Here is a 17302-nt window from a genome sequence, read left to right on the forward strand (position 1 = left end):
TGACCATATACATATTGTTTATTAAGGATGTTACATCAGCAAGGTCTAGTTGATATGGTCCATCCTCATAGGTCGCAATCTTCTTCTTTCTAACATTAGACCAGGATTTATAGACTTTATATTAATAATATCATAATTCATATTGTAAAGTTCTGATTAGACCAATCGGGCATGTAAAATGGTCAGATGAGACAGATGATTCGGTATATGCATACATGCCATATTTTTCTGGGTTGCTGTAGGGAGATTGATAACCATTTTAAGGGATTTTGGTCTCAAATAAGGGAGATACATACGCAACATATATGAATAAATTCAAAATTTGTTTTTTTATGATTACCGGTAAATTCTTTGCAAAATAAACACAAACACATAATTTCATGTTCTGTAACAATTTTGCTTCATTTAGGTATCATTTTATTAGTCCACTAAACCTGCCTATATTATTAGGCTTTTTAAAAAAAAAAATTTTGGCCTAATATGTGTTAGGCGAAAAATAGATAAATAAAAAAGCATAATGATATAGGCATGTTCAGCGGACTATATATATATATATATATATATATATATATACACCCAGGTCATGAGCAATTTTATTGTTCAAAATATTAAGACTGGGCTTTTTAATATATCTTTCACAATAATGGAACTTAAAGTTCTTAAATTTACAAGCACTAAATTAAGAAAATACAGAGTTACAATAGTATTCAAAATGTAATTTGATCTGATAGAGAAAAAAAGTAGATTTCTTTTTAATTTGATTTATTTAAATTCAGTTACTGATGATATCTTTTTATTATTAATGTATTTTTTCTCTCTAAAAATAAATTCACATCGAAATTCTAAAAATTAATAATATCTTTTCCATTTTCAAAAACTTGAATACTGCATTCGACCCAATAAGCGCCCATGCTCCTATAAGCGCCCCTCTGAGGCCTTTATTTCAATTGCCCAGGCCTAAATAAAGACCAAAATCTGTACAGATTTGCATTAATTTCGACTTATTAGAACTTTTTCAATTTTTAAACGCCCTGGGCGCTTATTGGGTCGAATACGGTATTAGGAAATCCGGAAATTCTAAACAAATCCGGGTCATCTATTACAATTACCCAAATGGCGGTCATTACGATTGCATAGTTTGTAACAATCATCAGATATAGGCTACATTAGGCCTATTTAACATTTTAAACGTGAGCAATTCATTAACAGTTGTAAGCAGTATTTGTTTTGTAGTGATGCTCACTAGCTGTAGTAATAAAATTTATTGAAACGCCAGCTGATTGTTTTCTAGGCGGCCGATCGGCTGTTTGACTTCAGTTTACGTCACAACTTGACACAAGACAAGGTGGGAAAGGCCGAAGGGACTATATGTGTTTTTTGTAGATACATGTATTTCGATACATGTAATTACATGTATATCTGAATCTTTGGTTTTGGTTCATGGGATAATGAATGAGACACATATCTTTTTATGACTTAAAATCCTTGAATTGAACAAATTGGTATTCAAGTAATTTTTGTTCTGAAACTGTCTTATAAGCTTAGATCTGCTAAATGAAACAGTAATCGTGCAATCCTAAATCTTTATACAAAGTATATATATACACACGGAGATGTGTATTCATGACCTTTGACCTCGTGTTAGTAACATCCGGTTTAAGATTGTTGAAGACCTGTGTGAACGACGTTAGACTTTAGTATTCGCTTCGAAGACCAGTTACTGTAAACATGACGCTGGAGTGGCTTCAATGGATAATTATCATATTTTTGCTGTTGTTACCTGTGTTATACGAGTTGAATAAGACATTTAAATACTACGTCAAGTACACGTTATTCATCTCTGTAACCATGTTGATTTTCGCCCTAGTGGCGATTTACCTTTTCCCTCGTGTGATCATGGGCGAAAGACATCCGAAAAATGTCAAGTAAGTAATCATCTATCTTAATATTATACCAAAGATCAATGAGAAAATAACGTAAATATAATGAAACATGGTATCAGAAGATAAAATGTAAATGCACGGGTCATTTGGCGACCCGTTTACTGTTCAGATATCCATATTTAACACGTTAAAGTTGTATGGTCTATGACTTTCGCTCTTTTTGTCATAGTGAAAACTGTTTAAGTGTTATACATATTTTTCTCCGTTTGTCTGAGGTTTAAACTTTCTAATTTTACCACTTTTTATAAAGTTGCAGCACTGCAAGTATCTTTAATTATAAAAGTAAAAAATCTTTTTAACGTGTACGCGTGAAAAATAGGCTCGTCGCGACAATCTCGAAGTAAAACGAGAGTTGTGAAACCAAGAGAAAATATCAACAATTTTTCATAAACAAAATATGTGGTCGACCTCATCAGACTCTATCTACAAAGAAAATAATGCTCGCACATTACAATATTTGATACACACAACATTTTACGATAATTTGTAAATTGGATTTTCAAATACTCAATCTGTGGACATATACTAGCATGATTTGCTCATATTAGGCCAGAAGGAAAATGTAAACAAACACGTGTGCTTACGCTAGTTACCTGGCTCACCACGTGCAGGTCGTGTCGAACGTCAGTCACGTGATACGATTAGGAATCTAACAAAACCCGAAGTCACTGAACATGGCGGTGATTGAAGGCGCTTTATTCAAAACCAGGAATATATGATTCTTAGATTTCGGCTCTCTTATAGGCCGACATATGCTTTTGGGGAGCTTAATCATCAAGTTACATGTCAATGTTTAAATATCAAATGTTTTAGTTACATATCGTTACAGTGAAATTAGCAGCAATACAACTTTAATTAAAGATGCTCCACCGCTGACAAATGGTATTTTTTCACTATTAAAAACAGGAGCAGACGATTTAGTATTTTTCTTCAGTTACAAAAGTTACTCAATTTACACCATTACCGCCATTGAAAAGTTTGAGCTTCTAATTTTACTTCAAGTTGAAAATATAAAAAATAATTAATTGCATCCCGAAAAAATTCCGTGGTACTATATCCTATATGGAATGAAGTACTGATTGCTCATACACCAAAGGCAAAATAAATTATCTTATATTATTTTTTGTGCTAATTAGACATCTATATACACGATTAAACACCAAATATTGTTCAATTGATGAATATCATTTATGCTCTGTCGGCGGTGGAGCATCTTTAAAATATCTTTATTTTTAGCCCACCATCATCAGATGGTGGGCTATTCAATATTGCTTTTCGTCCGTGATCCGTCCGTTAACAATTCTTGTTACCGCTATTATTCAGAAAGGACTGAAGGGATCTTTCTCAAATTTCATATGTAGGTTCCACTAGGGCCCTAGTTGTGCATATTGCATTTTGGTACCAATCGGTCAACAAAATGGCCGCCAGGCAACCATCTTGGATTTTGACAATCAAAGTTTGTTACCGCCATTTCTCAGAAAGTGCTGAAGGGATTCCTTTCATGTTTCACTAGTAGGTTCCCCTAGAGCCCTAGTTGTGCATATAGCATTTTGGGACCAATGGGTCAACAAGATGCCGACAAGCGGCCAACTTGGATTTTGACAATTAAAGTTTGTTACCGCTATTTCTCGGAAAGTGCTGCAGGAATTCTTCTCAAATTTCACATATAGGTTCCCCTAGGACTCTGTTGTGCATATTGCATTTTGGAACTGATTGATCAACAAAATTTCCGACAGGCTGCCATCTTGGATTTTGACAATTAAAGTTTGTTACCGCTGTTTCTCAAAAAATACTCAAGGGATCTGTCTCAAATTTCATGTGCATGGTCACCTAGGTCCCTGGTTATGCATATTGCATTTTGGTACCAATAGGTGAACAAGATGGCCGACAGGATGCCATCTTTGATTTTGACAATTGAATTTTGTTACCGCTATTTCTCAGAAAGTACTAAAGGGATCTGTGTCAAATTGCATGCGCAGGTTCCCCTAGGGGTCTAGTTGTGCATATCGCATTTTCAGACCGAAAGGTGAACAAGATGGCTGAAAGGCCGCCATCTTGGATTTTGATAGTTGAAGCTTAATTAAAAATTGTTACCATTTTTTCTCAGAAAAGTACTGAAATGATCTGTCTAATATTTTAACTAATAAACTTGCATGAAATGATCCTGACATATGGTCCTGACAAAGTGTTGGTACTTTTCGGGTCGATCCGTAATCCAAGATGGCCACCACATCCGCCATCTTGAAAACACATTTTGAACTTCTTCTCAAGTTCTACTGGTGCGATTTGGCATATTCTTGCATGAAATGATCCTGACATGGTCCTGACAAAGTGTTGTTATTTTTTGGGTCGATCTGATATCAAAGATGGTTGCCACAGCCGCCATCTTGAAAACACATTTTGAACTTCTTCTCAAGTTCTATCGGTGCGATTTGGCAGATTCTTGCATGAAATGATCCTGACATGGTCCCGACAAAGTATTGTTGCATCTTTGGTTGATCCCAAATCGAAGATGGCTACCATGACACTATATCTAATTAATTCCCTATATGTTAGGCCCTTTGGCCTCTTGTTTGAAATAAAATTTGTTGAAAGAAATTGAAAATGATCCTGACAAGGTCCTGACAAAGTGACACCATATATAATCAATTTTACTATTGCCAAGGTAGTCAGATGACCGTTAAGGCCCTTTGGGCCTCTTGTTATGATTTCATTTATTTGTTATATAAAATATAACAAACCAGTTAGCCAGCTACATGTAGGCTTGACCTCAAACTTTCAAAAAGAGTCTAATTCTGCAGGAAATATATGAGCTTTTTCTGAGACAAATAATTTGCTCTTTGTGTTACTGTATTTAAATGGATTATTTTCCGTTATAGCATCTTTCAAATTATAAGTGAAGATTTTAACAAAAAATAAAATGAAAATATTTTCCGGCAATTTTATTTCCATATTTTGTTTGTCCATTTCTGGACGAAAGTTAGTATACCAGTATCTTACGAAGAGTGCCTATTGAAGCTTGAAACTCAAATGTTTCCATTCAAAACACCTTTAACTTCCTTCAGCATCCATAAACTAAGTATTTATTTCTATTCTGCAAAAAGATAGGTATACAATTATAATGAAAACGGTCATTTATTTGTTATAACTGACGTGAAGTTTTTCATTTTGGGTCCTCGTAAAATTTCAAAAATCTTTTTCTCCACTCACAGATGCGATGGAATTAAATACTCTTTATAGATAGAAAGGTCTCAAGGTCCTTTACAAAAATTGTGAATTATATGACCCTGGGTTCTCAGGTTTCCCCCTGGGGAGGGGGTTAAGTTTACTATAGTTTATATAGGAAAAACACACTTTTGAGTGTTATTTGATCATTTGTAATAGGAAATGAGTCAAATATTGTCAGAATTATCAGTATGAGATGGCCATTGAATCCTATTAACCAATTTTCCGTGACTGACCCCCAGGGGCCTTAGGGGCAGGGTCAAAAGGGGTCAAATAGGCCAAAACTTTAAAAATCTTCTTCTGAAATTCTGGAAATGGTAGAATCACATGACAGGTCTTGAGGTGTTTTATGAAAATTGTGAATTATATATGACCCTGGGGTCTCACGTTTCCCCCTGGGGAGGGGGTCAAGTTTACTATAGTTTATATAAAGAAAACACATTTATGAGCATTTTTTGCTCAATTTTCATAGGAAATGAGTCAAACTTGTGTTGAATTATTAGCCTGAGATAACATTTTAATATCATATCTATATTGGTCCTGGTCAACCCCCTCGGGGCAGAGGGGCTGGCCAAAAGGGACAAACAGGCTAAACTTTGAAAAATCTTCTTCTTAAATACTGGAAATGGTAGAATCAAATACTTTTCATAGATGGACAGGTCTTAAGGTGTTTTATGAAAATTGTGAATTATATGACCCTGGGGTCTCACGTTTCCCCCTAGGGAGGGGGTCAAGTTTACTATAGTTTATATAAAGAAAACACATTTATGAGCATTTTTTGCTCAATTTTCATAGGAAATGAGTCAAACTTGTGTTGAATTATTAGCCTGAGATAACATTTTAATATCATATCTATATTGGTCCTGGTCAACCCCCTCGGGGCAGAGGGGCTGGCCAAAAGGGACAAACAGGCTAAACTTTGAAAAATCTTCTTCTTAAATACTGGAAATGGTAGAATCAAATACTTTTCATAGATGGACAGATCTTAAGGTGTTTTATGAAAATTGTGAATTATATGACCCTTGGGTCTCAGGTTTCCCCCTGGGGAGGGGGTCAAGTTTACTGTAATTTATATAGGGAAAACACATTTTTGAGCATTATTTAGTCATTATAATAGGAAATTAGTCAATTGTAGTCAGAATTATCCCTATGTGATGGCATTGAATCTTATTAACAAATTTTCCGTGACTGATCTCCAGGGACCTCAGGGGTGGGGCCAAAACAGGTCAAATAGGTTAGCTAAAACTTCAAAAATCTTCTGAAATTCTGGAACTGGTAGAATCAAATACTCTGCATAGATGGAAAGGTCTTAAAGTCATTTACTAAAATTGTGAATTATATGACCCTGGGGTCTCATGTTTCCCCCTGGGGAGGGGGTCAAGTTTACTTTAGTTTATATAGGAAGAACACATTTATGAACATTATTTGCCTATTTTTCATAGGAAATAAGTCAAACTGGGTTAGAATTATTAGCCTGAAATATGAAATAGGATTTTAACATCATATCCATATTGGTCATGGCCGACCCCCAGGGGCCAGAGGGGCGGAGCCAAAAGGGGTCAAAATGGTTATTTCAAAAATCTTCTTTTTGAATTCACAGATTTGATGGAACCAGATACTCTTGATAGATTGGAAGGTCTTAAGGCACTTTTCAAAAATTTGCGAATTTCATGGCCCTGGGTTCACAAATTTTCCCCTGAGGAGGGGGTCAAATTTACTATAGTTTATATAGGAAAAACACATTTAGGAACATTATTTGCTTAGTTTTTATGGGAAACTAGTCAATCTGGGTTAGAATTATTAGCCTGAGATAGCATTTTAACATCATATCCATATTGGTATATATTATATCATACCTGTTGTCGTCATGAGAATTTCGTGTTGTTTATTTTCTCAGATACTTGATATATTGGGTGAAGATTGAAAGGAGATTGTTTGGGTTATCTATGGACATTCGAGGACGTGAACATGTTGAAGCAAATAAACCATGCATCATTGTTTGTAATCATCAAAGTGCTCTAGATATGTTTGGTAAGTTTAATCGGAGTTCAATGGAACTAATTCACGGATCACATGATACCCAATCATTTTTGTGCGGGGCTTGTATCTTCAGTGTTGATGGAATGTAACAATTTGTAACCTTCCTGCTGCAATGATGTTAGTGTGGAATAGTCATTCAAATAGAGATTGAACAGTGTTTTGATTGCGTTTAAGGTTGTATGAACGCAATGGGATACAGACATATTCAATGTAGCGCGTTAGCGCTAAACGTAGAATATGTCTGTATCCCATTGCGCTCATACCACCTTTAACGCAATCAAAACACTGTTCAATCTATATATTTACATAAATACATGTAAGTCTATATTTACATGTTTGTGATCAAATTTAAAACGATGTTGGTTGCTAAGCTTGATAACTGCGGTAGTCAGGATGACCGAAGGTATAGTTACAATTGTTGAATGTTGAAGCTGCAGTTTGGTTTAAAACATAACAATGACAGCTTTCTTTTATTTTTTTTAAATATGTTTTTTTTTTCTTCAATTTATCATATATCAATAATGTCTATTTTGAATAAAATTGAGATAACCAAGGCGTAACGACTACCGGTATGTATTATTGTCAGGGTAGTGATGTGGTCCGAAGTGGAGGGAGCAGCCATATTTGATTTTCAACCGAGGAAAATTAATGTGCTATAGCCTATTGATAGTATGACCGTATATGCGTAGAGCTGCTGAATGAATGCAATATAGACATAGCCATGACTTCTATTTGTGTGTAGGCCTATTTTGAATGCAAAGACGTGGGGTAAAGCTGATGATGCTCTTTCGGAAAGGCTTCCTGTAATGTTTTTTCTGGAATCCTGTACATGACCTGTTTACCTTTAGTTCGCTTAATTAGACGCTCCCAGTATTGTTTTCTGACAATCAGATGTTCTGTATATTAAGGCGAAATGAGTGACTGTACACACATACTGACGTTACTATGGAATATCCTAACATTCCTGAGGAAAGCCCCCTTCCCCCTCCCCCCGCCACCACCCCCCAGTTATAGCCCCAACCAGCGATTCATTTTGTTGTTTATAACTGTTATAATGCTTGATCACATCTTTTGTTTTGATATCAAATACATATTTAATTGGATTTAAGAAAAACTGTTTATTGTTAATTTGAAAACCGTCAACTTTTGACGCAAAATCTTATCGAGGCGTGAACTAGAAATAGTCCGTAGAGAAGGAGTTGAAAACTAAACACCCACATCCCATGGATTTTTAAACAACATGTGATGCCTCTCTTACATCCACATTGTATCTTTTAAATAATTTGTCTCAAAGGAATAAAGGAATATTCATGTTTATTGTAAAAGATTAATGTGCCATGCGTACAAAAAGAGTTAGAATATGTCTGACATTCCGATACATTATATCTTTGAATGTACATGTGTATATGATGAAATTAATGGTTAAGTCTCTTCTTCTCCCATTTCAAATGGTCATGCCCGGGGTATGTGTTAGCCAGTTGTTGTATCTCTACACTTAACACCATTATGGTGACTTTCCTACTGCCGTAGGCAATTTACTTCATGTCCAAAATGTCATTCATTTGATTGATTAAGTGGCTAAAACCATTCCGAGATATAACAGTCTTCATGTAAATATGTTTAGTATAAAGCCATCAGGTGTGGGCTCTAGTTTCATAACTTTACCATACAGAATGTACATGGAGGATCTTTCATCAGTGGCTATGTCATATTAAATTTATTAAACGAATTCAATAATTTGATTAGTTTTAGGCAAGTGGCTTGTGAAATTATTTTTAAAATGGGTTTAATTCATTCATCCCTAAAATTCCATAATGGACTAATCTAGTCTTTGATTTAGAAGAGTCTACATTTATATAATTAGTGGTGGGTCGATCATCGGATATAATCGATTGACGACTTGTTAGAGCCTTCCGATGTCGATGATCGGTTCTGGTTTCCCGTAACCGATTAATCGGATAAAGTTATAAGTCTGGCATTTTTCCGTATTTTTTCTTTTTTTCTTTTGTTAAGTTTGTTTGTTTCTGTTATTTGTTGTTTTCACCAAGTTTATTTTGATGGAAAGTGATGCCTATTGCTATTAGATTGTTAATAAATTAAATTGAACTTTACAACTGATTGTATTTGTGTTACTTCACTTACTTGAGGATTTGTGACAACTCTCTACACTAGTTGGAACCCCAAGGTTATTTAATGCTAAAAGTACCTGGTAAATGAACATGCATCACAACACTCACCATGCTTTCATGTTATGTTACAAAAGCCAGAGGGTGACTATACATAATTAAGAACCAATGGGTAATAGAAAGCAGTAAATAACTACATGTGCAATATTGATATATCAATTTATTAGACATCTATGTATATATACATGTGCAACACCAAGTTCACCAGCATAATTAGTAATTTCCAGTAAAAAAGTATGCACAAAAAAGAAATAGTTCAGAACCGATTATAGTCGGAAAAGTCGCATCGGAAGCACAAACCGATTTCAACCGATGATCGATTACAGTTTTCAACCGATTATACATCACTATATATAATGGTTATCAGTTTGGTTTATGGGTTTAACATCCTATCAACAACCAGGGTCAATCTCTTCTAAATAAAGACACCCAAAGGACAAAGAAAATAATGGTGAACACATCATGTTTTATATTTTTAGACCCAAAAAAGAGGTCTTATAAAGCAAGGCCCAGTTTCATGAACATTCTTTAACTTCATTCAAGGAAATTCTCAATAGGAAAGTATTACAGATTTTAAGGAAAGCTCCTTAACCTAAGAATTTCCCCTTAACTTTGAATTGCTTAGCTCAAAGTTGTATGTTATGTGACTTGTTGTATTTTTGGCATAGAAAAAGTATTTAAAGTGTTCTACATTTTTTTTTGCTCCAACTAAAAATTTCTTCTTAACATCTTAAATGTGCTTTCTAATGAGAAATATGAAGTTTTTAAAGGAATTCCAAAATTAAATAACGTTCATGAAATTGGGCCCAGGAGGTTTTTATGAAGAGGTGGTCTCTAAGGCAGCTTTTCACAATATTCATCCCAATTTCTTTAATTTACTAATGAATCAATAAAGCATTATGGTAAATTCAAAGTGACACTGTGGATTTTTTTTTGTATAGGTTCAATGGCGATCTGGCCCGAGTCCTGTTCAGTAATGGTTAAGAAGTCGTTGTTGTATACAGGGTCTCTAGGACTAGCAATGTGGATGGTCGGTACTGTATTTGTTGATCGAACCAATCGCAAAGAAGCAGCGTCCATTCTGTCGGAGACAAGCGAACACATTAAGAAAGAAAAGGTCTGTAAAATTTGTGTTCTTCTTGAATATGACAAGTGATGTTAAAGCTTTTCTGTGCATTCCCAGTTTTTAGCTCACCTGGCCCGAAGGGCCGGTGAGCTTATGTCATGGCGCGGCGTCCGTCTTCCGTCGTCGGTCGGTCCGTCCGTCAACATTTCCTTTAAATCGCTACTAGTCATAGAGTTCTGCATGGATTGTAACCAAATTTGGCCACAAGCATCCTTGGGGGAGGGGGAACAGAACTTGTATAAATTTTGGCTCTGACCCCCGGGGGGCAGGAGGGGCGGGGCCCAATATGGGAAATAGAGATAAATCCTATAAATCGCTACTTGTCCTAGAGTTCTGCATGGATTGTAACCAAATTTGGCCACAAACATCCTTGGGGGAGGGGTAACAGAACTTGTATAAATTTTGGCTCTGACCCCCCGGGGGCAGGAGGGTTGGGGCCCAATAGGGGAAATAGAGGTAAATCCTTTAAATCGCTACTTGTCCTAGAGTTCTGCATGGATTGTAACCAAAATTAGCCACAAACATCCTTGGGGGAAGGGGAACAGAACTTGTATAAATTTTGATTCTGATCCCCCAGGGGCAAGAGGGGCGGGGCCCAATAGGGGAAATAGAGATAAATCCTTTAAAACGCTACTTGTCATAGAGTTCTGAATGGAATGTAACCAAATTTGGCTACAAACATCCTTGGGGGAAGGGGAACAGAACTTGTATAAATTTTGGCTCTGGTCCCCCGGGGGCAGGAGGGGCGAGGCCCAATAGGAGAAATAGAGGTAAATGCTTTAAAACGCTACTTGTCCTAGAGTTCTGCATGGATTGTAACCAAATTTGGCCACAAACATCCTTGGGGGAAGGGGAACAGAACTTGTATAAATTTTGGCTCTGATCCCCCAGGGGCAAGAGGGGCGGGGCCCAATAGGGGAAATAGAGATAAATCCTTTAAATCGCTACTAGTCATAGAGTTCTCAATGGAATGTAACCAAATTTGGCCAGAAACATCCTTGGGGGAAGGGGAACAGAAATTGTATAAATTTTGGCTCTAGTCCCCCGGGGGCGGGGTCCAATAGGGGAAATAGAGGTAAATGCTTTAAAACGCTACTTGTCCTAGAGTTCTGCATGAATTGTAACCAAAATTAGCCACAAACATCCTTGGGGGAATGGGAAGAGAACTTGTATAAATTTTGGCTCTGATCCCCCAGGGGCAAGAGGGGCGGGGTCCAATAGGGGAAATAGAGATAAATCCTTTAAATCGCTACTAGTCATAGAGTTCTGAATGGAATGTAACCAAATTTGGCCAGAAACATCCTTGGGGGAAGGGGAACAGAAATTGTATAAATTTTGGCTCTAGTCCCCCGGGGGCGGGGTCCAATAGGGGAAATAGAGGTAAATCCTTTAAAAAGCTACTTGTCCTAGAGTTCTGCATGAATTGTAACCAAAATTAGCCACAAACATCCTTGGGGGAATGGGAAGAGAACTTGTATAAATTTTGGCTCTGATCCCCCAGGGGCAAGAGGGGCGGGGTCCAATAGGGGAAATAGAGATAAATCCTTTAAATCGCTACTAGTCATAGAGTTCTGAATGGAATGTAACCAAATTTGGCTACAAACATCCTTGGAGGAAGGGGAACAGAACTTGTATAAATTTTGGCTCTGACCCCCTGGGGCTGGAGGGTTGGGGCCCAATAAGGGAAATAGAGGTAAATCCTTTAAATCGCTACTAGTCATAGAGTTCTACATGGATTGTAATCAAATTTGGCCACAAACATCCCTGGGGGAAGGGGAACAGAACTTGTATAAATTTTGGCTCTGGCCCCTCGGGGGCTGGAGGGGTGGGGCCCAATAGGGGAAATAGAGGTAAATCCTTTAAATCGCTACTAGTCATAAAGTTCTGCATGGAATGTAACCAAATTTGGCCAGAAATATCCTTGGGAGAATAAGAACTGAGTTTGTATAAATTTTGGCTCTGGTCCCTCGGGGGCTGGAGGGGTGGGGCCCAATAGGGGAATTATAGGTAAATCCTATAAATCGGTACTTGTCCTAGAGTTCTGCATGGATTGTAACCAAATTCGGCCATAAACATCCTTGGGGGTAGGAGAACAGAACTTGTATAAATTTTGGCTCTGACCCCTTGGGGGCAGGAGGGGTGGGGCCCAATAGGGGATTTAGAGGTTAATATTATGGGATTTAGAGGTTAATATTAAAATTCCTTCAGAAAAGAAACAATGAACCTGTATTCAGAACATTACTTGGCATTACAAACCAGGTGAGCGATACAGGCCCTCTGGGCCTCTTGTTTCTATTTTAATCATAATAAATTTTATTCCAAACGATACCAGATAACTGGTATTTTTCTTGGGATGAAATCTTTGTGATTTTATTGGATGATATTATCATGTAAATTTGATCTGCGAAATATTGAGAAATGGTTGACTCATATAAGCAATCACAAAAATTTAGAGTGGCTAAAATTTCATTTTGTTGTTTTTATAACTTAAAATTGCAAAAAATTTGCCCATATAATTACCAGAACTGGCTATACTATATCATCTAAATATTAAGAAATCTATTTGTACACTTTCTGTCATTATTTATGCGATTATCCTCAAACTTAGTAACAAGGTTGCATATTTAAAGAAATTAGTCATGCCTGATGACAACTTACTGTGAACATTGTTTGACAGAGATGTGGCCACTTTATTGAGAATAACTTACTTCTAATATTTCTTCACTGTAACAAATGAAAACCAATTTACTTGTTTGTGTTTCTGTATAATATTTATTAGTGTTTTTATTAATATTTGATAGTTAAACGCTCGATTATGTTTATTTACTTCTTGAAAATGGCATGAAATGGGAATATAACTTTCCCAAATTTGCTGGTAAAGTATACACATTATAAACAAGAAGTGTATTACTTATGTAACACTTATTAGCTCATTCACCCCTATAGACATCTATGAGCTTTTCTGATTCAAAGACTGGAATAGTTCATTACAAATTTTCAGGGGTGAATGAGTTAAATTCATTGTATTCACTTAAACTTGTTTTCGTTGGAGTGTTTAAATTCTATTTTTGTTTTCTTAACATAGATCTCAATAATAATATTCCCAGAAGGTACAAGAAATCCAGCACCTGAAATGTTACCATTTAAAAAGGGAGCTTTCAATCTAGCTGTTTTATCTCAGGTTTGTTTCAAATATTTATCTTATATTGTTATTTATTTTTCCTATTCTGTATTTGCATATTACAGAGTTATCTGCCTTGTGGGATGGTATTGATTTTGACATTATGTGTTTTCAAGGCTAACATCATACTTTTTAGAGAAAATGACATGAGTTACGTGCCGTTTACAAAATAATGACATCACAATGGATATCTATCCAAAAGGGAGGTAAATCTGTAATATGCAAAGGCAGAATATTATCTAACAGAGTGAAATGAAGGGAAGTAACTCTTGATTAGATCAGAATGTTAAAGCCTAGGCCTTTTGTATTGATTTATCAGTAGATTGAATGAAATTATGTTTAGTAACTTTAAACATTATGTTTCTTTGTTTACAGCTTTTAGTAGAGTTTTACTTGTAGTATAAGCAATACACAGTCCATATTTGATTGAGTAATATATGGTTACAGGAAAGAAGAAAATGTAGGATACAGACTTTAGGTCCAAACTCAGGATTTTGTTTGTTTGTTTGTTTGACTAATTAATGTCCTATTAACAGCTTGGGTCATGTAAGGATGGCCTCCTATGTATGCGGTGTGTAGTGTGTATGAAGTGCGTGGTGCGTGTCTTGGGAGACTGCTGTATGTTTGTATAGTGTCTTCGTGTATAGTGGAACTCTAGCCCTTTTTATAGTGCTATATTACTGAAGCATGCTGCCCAAGACACCAAGCAACACACCCTAACCGGTCACTTTATACTGACAACTGGCGAACCAGTCGTCCTACTGCCTGTATGCTGAGAACTAAGTAGGAGAATGAATTGAAGAGTTTTACATGCCGCAATGTGATCGTTTCTGGGAACGCGAAAAGATAGGAAATGGAGTAGGAAGAGTAAAGTATGTAGAGAAAGCATAGGGTGAGGAGTGGTCTGCTATACCTATGTATCTATTAATTTGGAAGACAACTCCTAGATCCCAAAAGGTCCTATCATGGCATCGTCTAGCAGTAACTAGCCCTACCCCTCAGGAGCAGGGGGAAAGGAAGGAACCTAGCCTATTAAAGCAGGAGTAGAAACTACCACTTTAACTTTATAGACTTTGGTGTGTCTCAGCCAGGGGACAGAACCCAGAGCCTACCTCACTGGGGCGAGCGCTCAAGAGAAGGCCAAAAATTGAGGAGGTGTCAGGGAGACGCTTGAGAGAATAAAGTCGGTTAGGAAGGAGAGAAAAGATAAGATCCTTAATTTAGTTGCCTTTTACAATCTAAAGCCCTTACTGCAGGGCCACCAAACTCAGGATCCCAAGTTACTAGCCGTAGAAGTATTTTAATTATGTTTTATTTATCTCCACAGATTCCCATTGTACCTGTTGTTTTTTCATCATATTCCCAATTTTATAGCAAGAAAGAAAAGATCTTTAATCCAGGTAAGAATTTGGTTTTACATATTAAAATGACTTAGCTGATTCATAACTTTTTAGGTCACCTTAGACAAAGCATTTTTTGCTCAAATTTTCATAGGAAACAAGTCCAAACTTGGGTAGAATTATTAGCCTGAGATAGCATTTGTAACCAATATCCATATGGGTCTTGGCCGACCCCCTTGGGCAGAGGGGCGGGGTCAAATAGGCTAAAACTTCAAAATTTGTCTTCTAAACTTCTGGAAATGGTAGAATCAAATACTCTTTATAGATGGAAAGGTCTTAAGGTGGTTTTTTTTTTTTAAATTGTGCATTATATAACTCTGGGGTCTCACGTTTCCCCCTGGGGAGGGGATCCAGTTTACTTTAGTTTATATAGGAAAAACACTTTTATGAACATTATTTGTCCAATTTTCACAGGATATGAGTCAAACTTGATTAGAATTATTAGCCTGAGATATAGAAATCCCCAGAATGAATATAATGTAGGAAAACGATTTTTAAAAAGCCTGCTTTATTTCTGAAACGGATTTTGATCTTTAAAATGGGAATGTAAATTATCACCACCTTCTGAAAACTTTAATTGAAATAAACAAATGTTAATTTTTATAATGAGACCATCACCCTAATTACTGTATGTTAATTGACTATCACTAGCTGTGCCAGACAGCAAAACAGTAATAGATATAATTTTTAGCTCACCTGGCCTGAGCTTAAGTCATAGCACGGCGTCCGGCGTCCGTCCGTCAACATTTCCTTTAAATCGCTACTCTTCCTAGAGTTCTGCATGGATTAAAACCAAATTTGGCCACAAACATCTTTGGGGGAAGGGGAACAGAACTTGTATAAATTTTGGCTCTGACCCCTCGCGGCCAGGAGGAACAGGGTCCAATAGGGGAAATAGAAGTAAATCTTATAAATCGCTACTTTTCCTAGAGTTCTGCATAGATTAGATTGGAACCAAATTCGGTCAATAACATCCGTGGGGGAAGGAGAACAGAATTTGTATCAATTTAGGCTCTGACCCCCCGGGGGCAGGAGAGGCTTGGCCAATAGGGGAAATAGAAGTCAATCCTATAAATCGCTAATTGTCCTAGAGTTCTGCATGGATTGTTACCAAATTTGGCCACAAACATCTTTGGGGGAAGGGGAACAGAACTTGTATAAATTTTGGCTCTGACCTCTCGTGGCCAGGAGGAATGGGGCCCAATAGGGGAAAATGAAGTAACTCCTATAAATCGCTGATTGTCCTAGAGTTCTGCATGGATTGTAACCAAATTTGGCCACAAACATCCTTGGGAGAAGGGGAACAGAACTTGTATAAATTTTGGCTCTGACCCCCAGGGGCAGGAGGGGTGAGGCCCAATAGGGGAATTAGAGTTAAATCCTATAAATCGCTACATGTCCTAGAGTTATGCATGTATTGTAACCAAATTTAGCCACAAACATCCTTTAGGGGGCAGGAGGGGTGGGGCCAAGTAGAGAAAATAGAGAAAATAGAGGAAAATCATTTAAATCACTACTAGTCATAGAGTTATGCATGGAATGTAACCAAATTTGGCCAGAAACATCCTTGGGGGAAGGGGAACTGAGTGTGTATAAATTTGAGCATTGACCCCCGGGACAGGAGGGGCGGGGCCCATAGGGGACATAGATGTAAATCCTTAAAAACGCTACTTGTCATAGGGTTCTATATGGATTGTAACCAAATTTGGCCAGAAACATCTTTGAGGGTAGGGAAACAGAGTTTGTATAAATTTTGGCTCTGACCCCCTGGGGGCAGGAGGGGCGGGGCCCAATAGGGGTAAATTCTTCAAATCGCTACTAGTCATAGAGTTCTGCACGAATTGTAACCAAATTTGGTCATAAACATCTGGTCAGAAACATCATTGGGGGAAGAGGAACAGAGTTTATATAAATTTTGGCTCTGATCCCCTGGGGGCAGGAGGGGCCGGGCCCAATAGAGAAAATAGCGGATTTTTTTTTTAAATTGCTACTAATTATAGAGTTCTACATAGATGGTAACCAAATTTGGCCAGAAACATGCTCTGGGAAAGGTGAACAGACTTATGTACTGGCTTGACCCCCTTGGGTGCAGGAAGGCTGGGGCCCAATAGGGGAAATAGAGGTAAATCCTTTAAATCGCTATCATTCATAAAATTCTGCATGCATTGTAACCAAATTAGGCCAGAAACATCCTGTGGGGA

At 37.0% G+C, this 17302-nt stretch overlaps 1 protein-coding gene and 1 long non-coding RNA gene across 2 annotated transcripts in view; one reads left to right on the forward strand and one right to left on the reverse strand.

The window, feature by feature from the left end:
* The window catches only part of LOC138321763 (1-acyl-sn-glycerol-3-phosphate acyltransferase alpha-like), a 27516-nt gene continuing 10214 nt past the window's right edge, over window positions 1–17302 (forward strand). The window contains exons 1-5 of the mRNA XM_069265706.1: window positions 1–1925; window positions 7066–7199; window positions 10336–10511; window positions 13606–13701; window positions 15029–15101. Of these exons, the coding sequence (XP_069121807.1) occupies window positions 1729–1925; window positions 7066–7199; window positions 10336–10511; window positions 13606–13701; window positions 15029–15101 (676 nt within the window). The 5' untranslated portion in view covers window positions 1–1728. The remainder of the gene's footprint in view (window positions 1926–7065; window positions 7200–10335; window positions 10512–13605; window positions 13702–15028; window positions 15102–17302) is intronic.
* LOC138321765 (uncharacterized) overlaps window positions 10342–17302 on the reverse strand; it is an 18409-nt gene continuing 11448 nt past the window's right edge. Inside the window, exon 4 of the long non-coding RNA XR_011208357.1 lies at window positions 10342–10475. This is a non-coding gene — a long non-coding RNA (uncharacterized lncRNA). The remainder of the gene's footprint in view (window positions 10476–17302) is intronic.

The sequence above is a fragment of the Argopecten irradians genome, chromosome 4 (assembly GCF_041381155.1).
Source record: "Argopecten irradians isolate NY chromosome 4, Ai_NY, whole genome shotgun sequence".
NCBI lineage: Eukaryota > Metazoa > Mollusca > Bivalvia > Pectinida > Pectinidae > Argopecten > Argopecten irradians.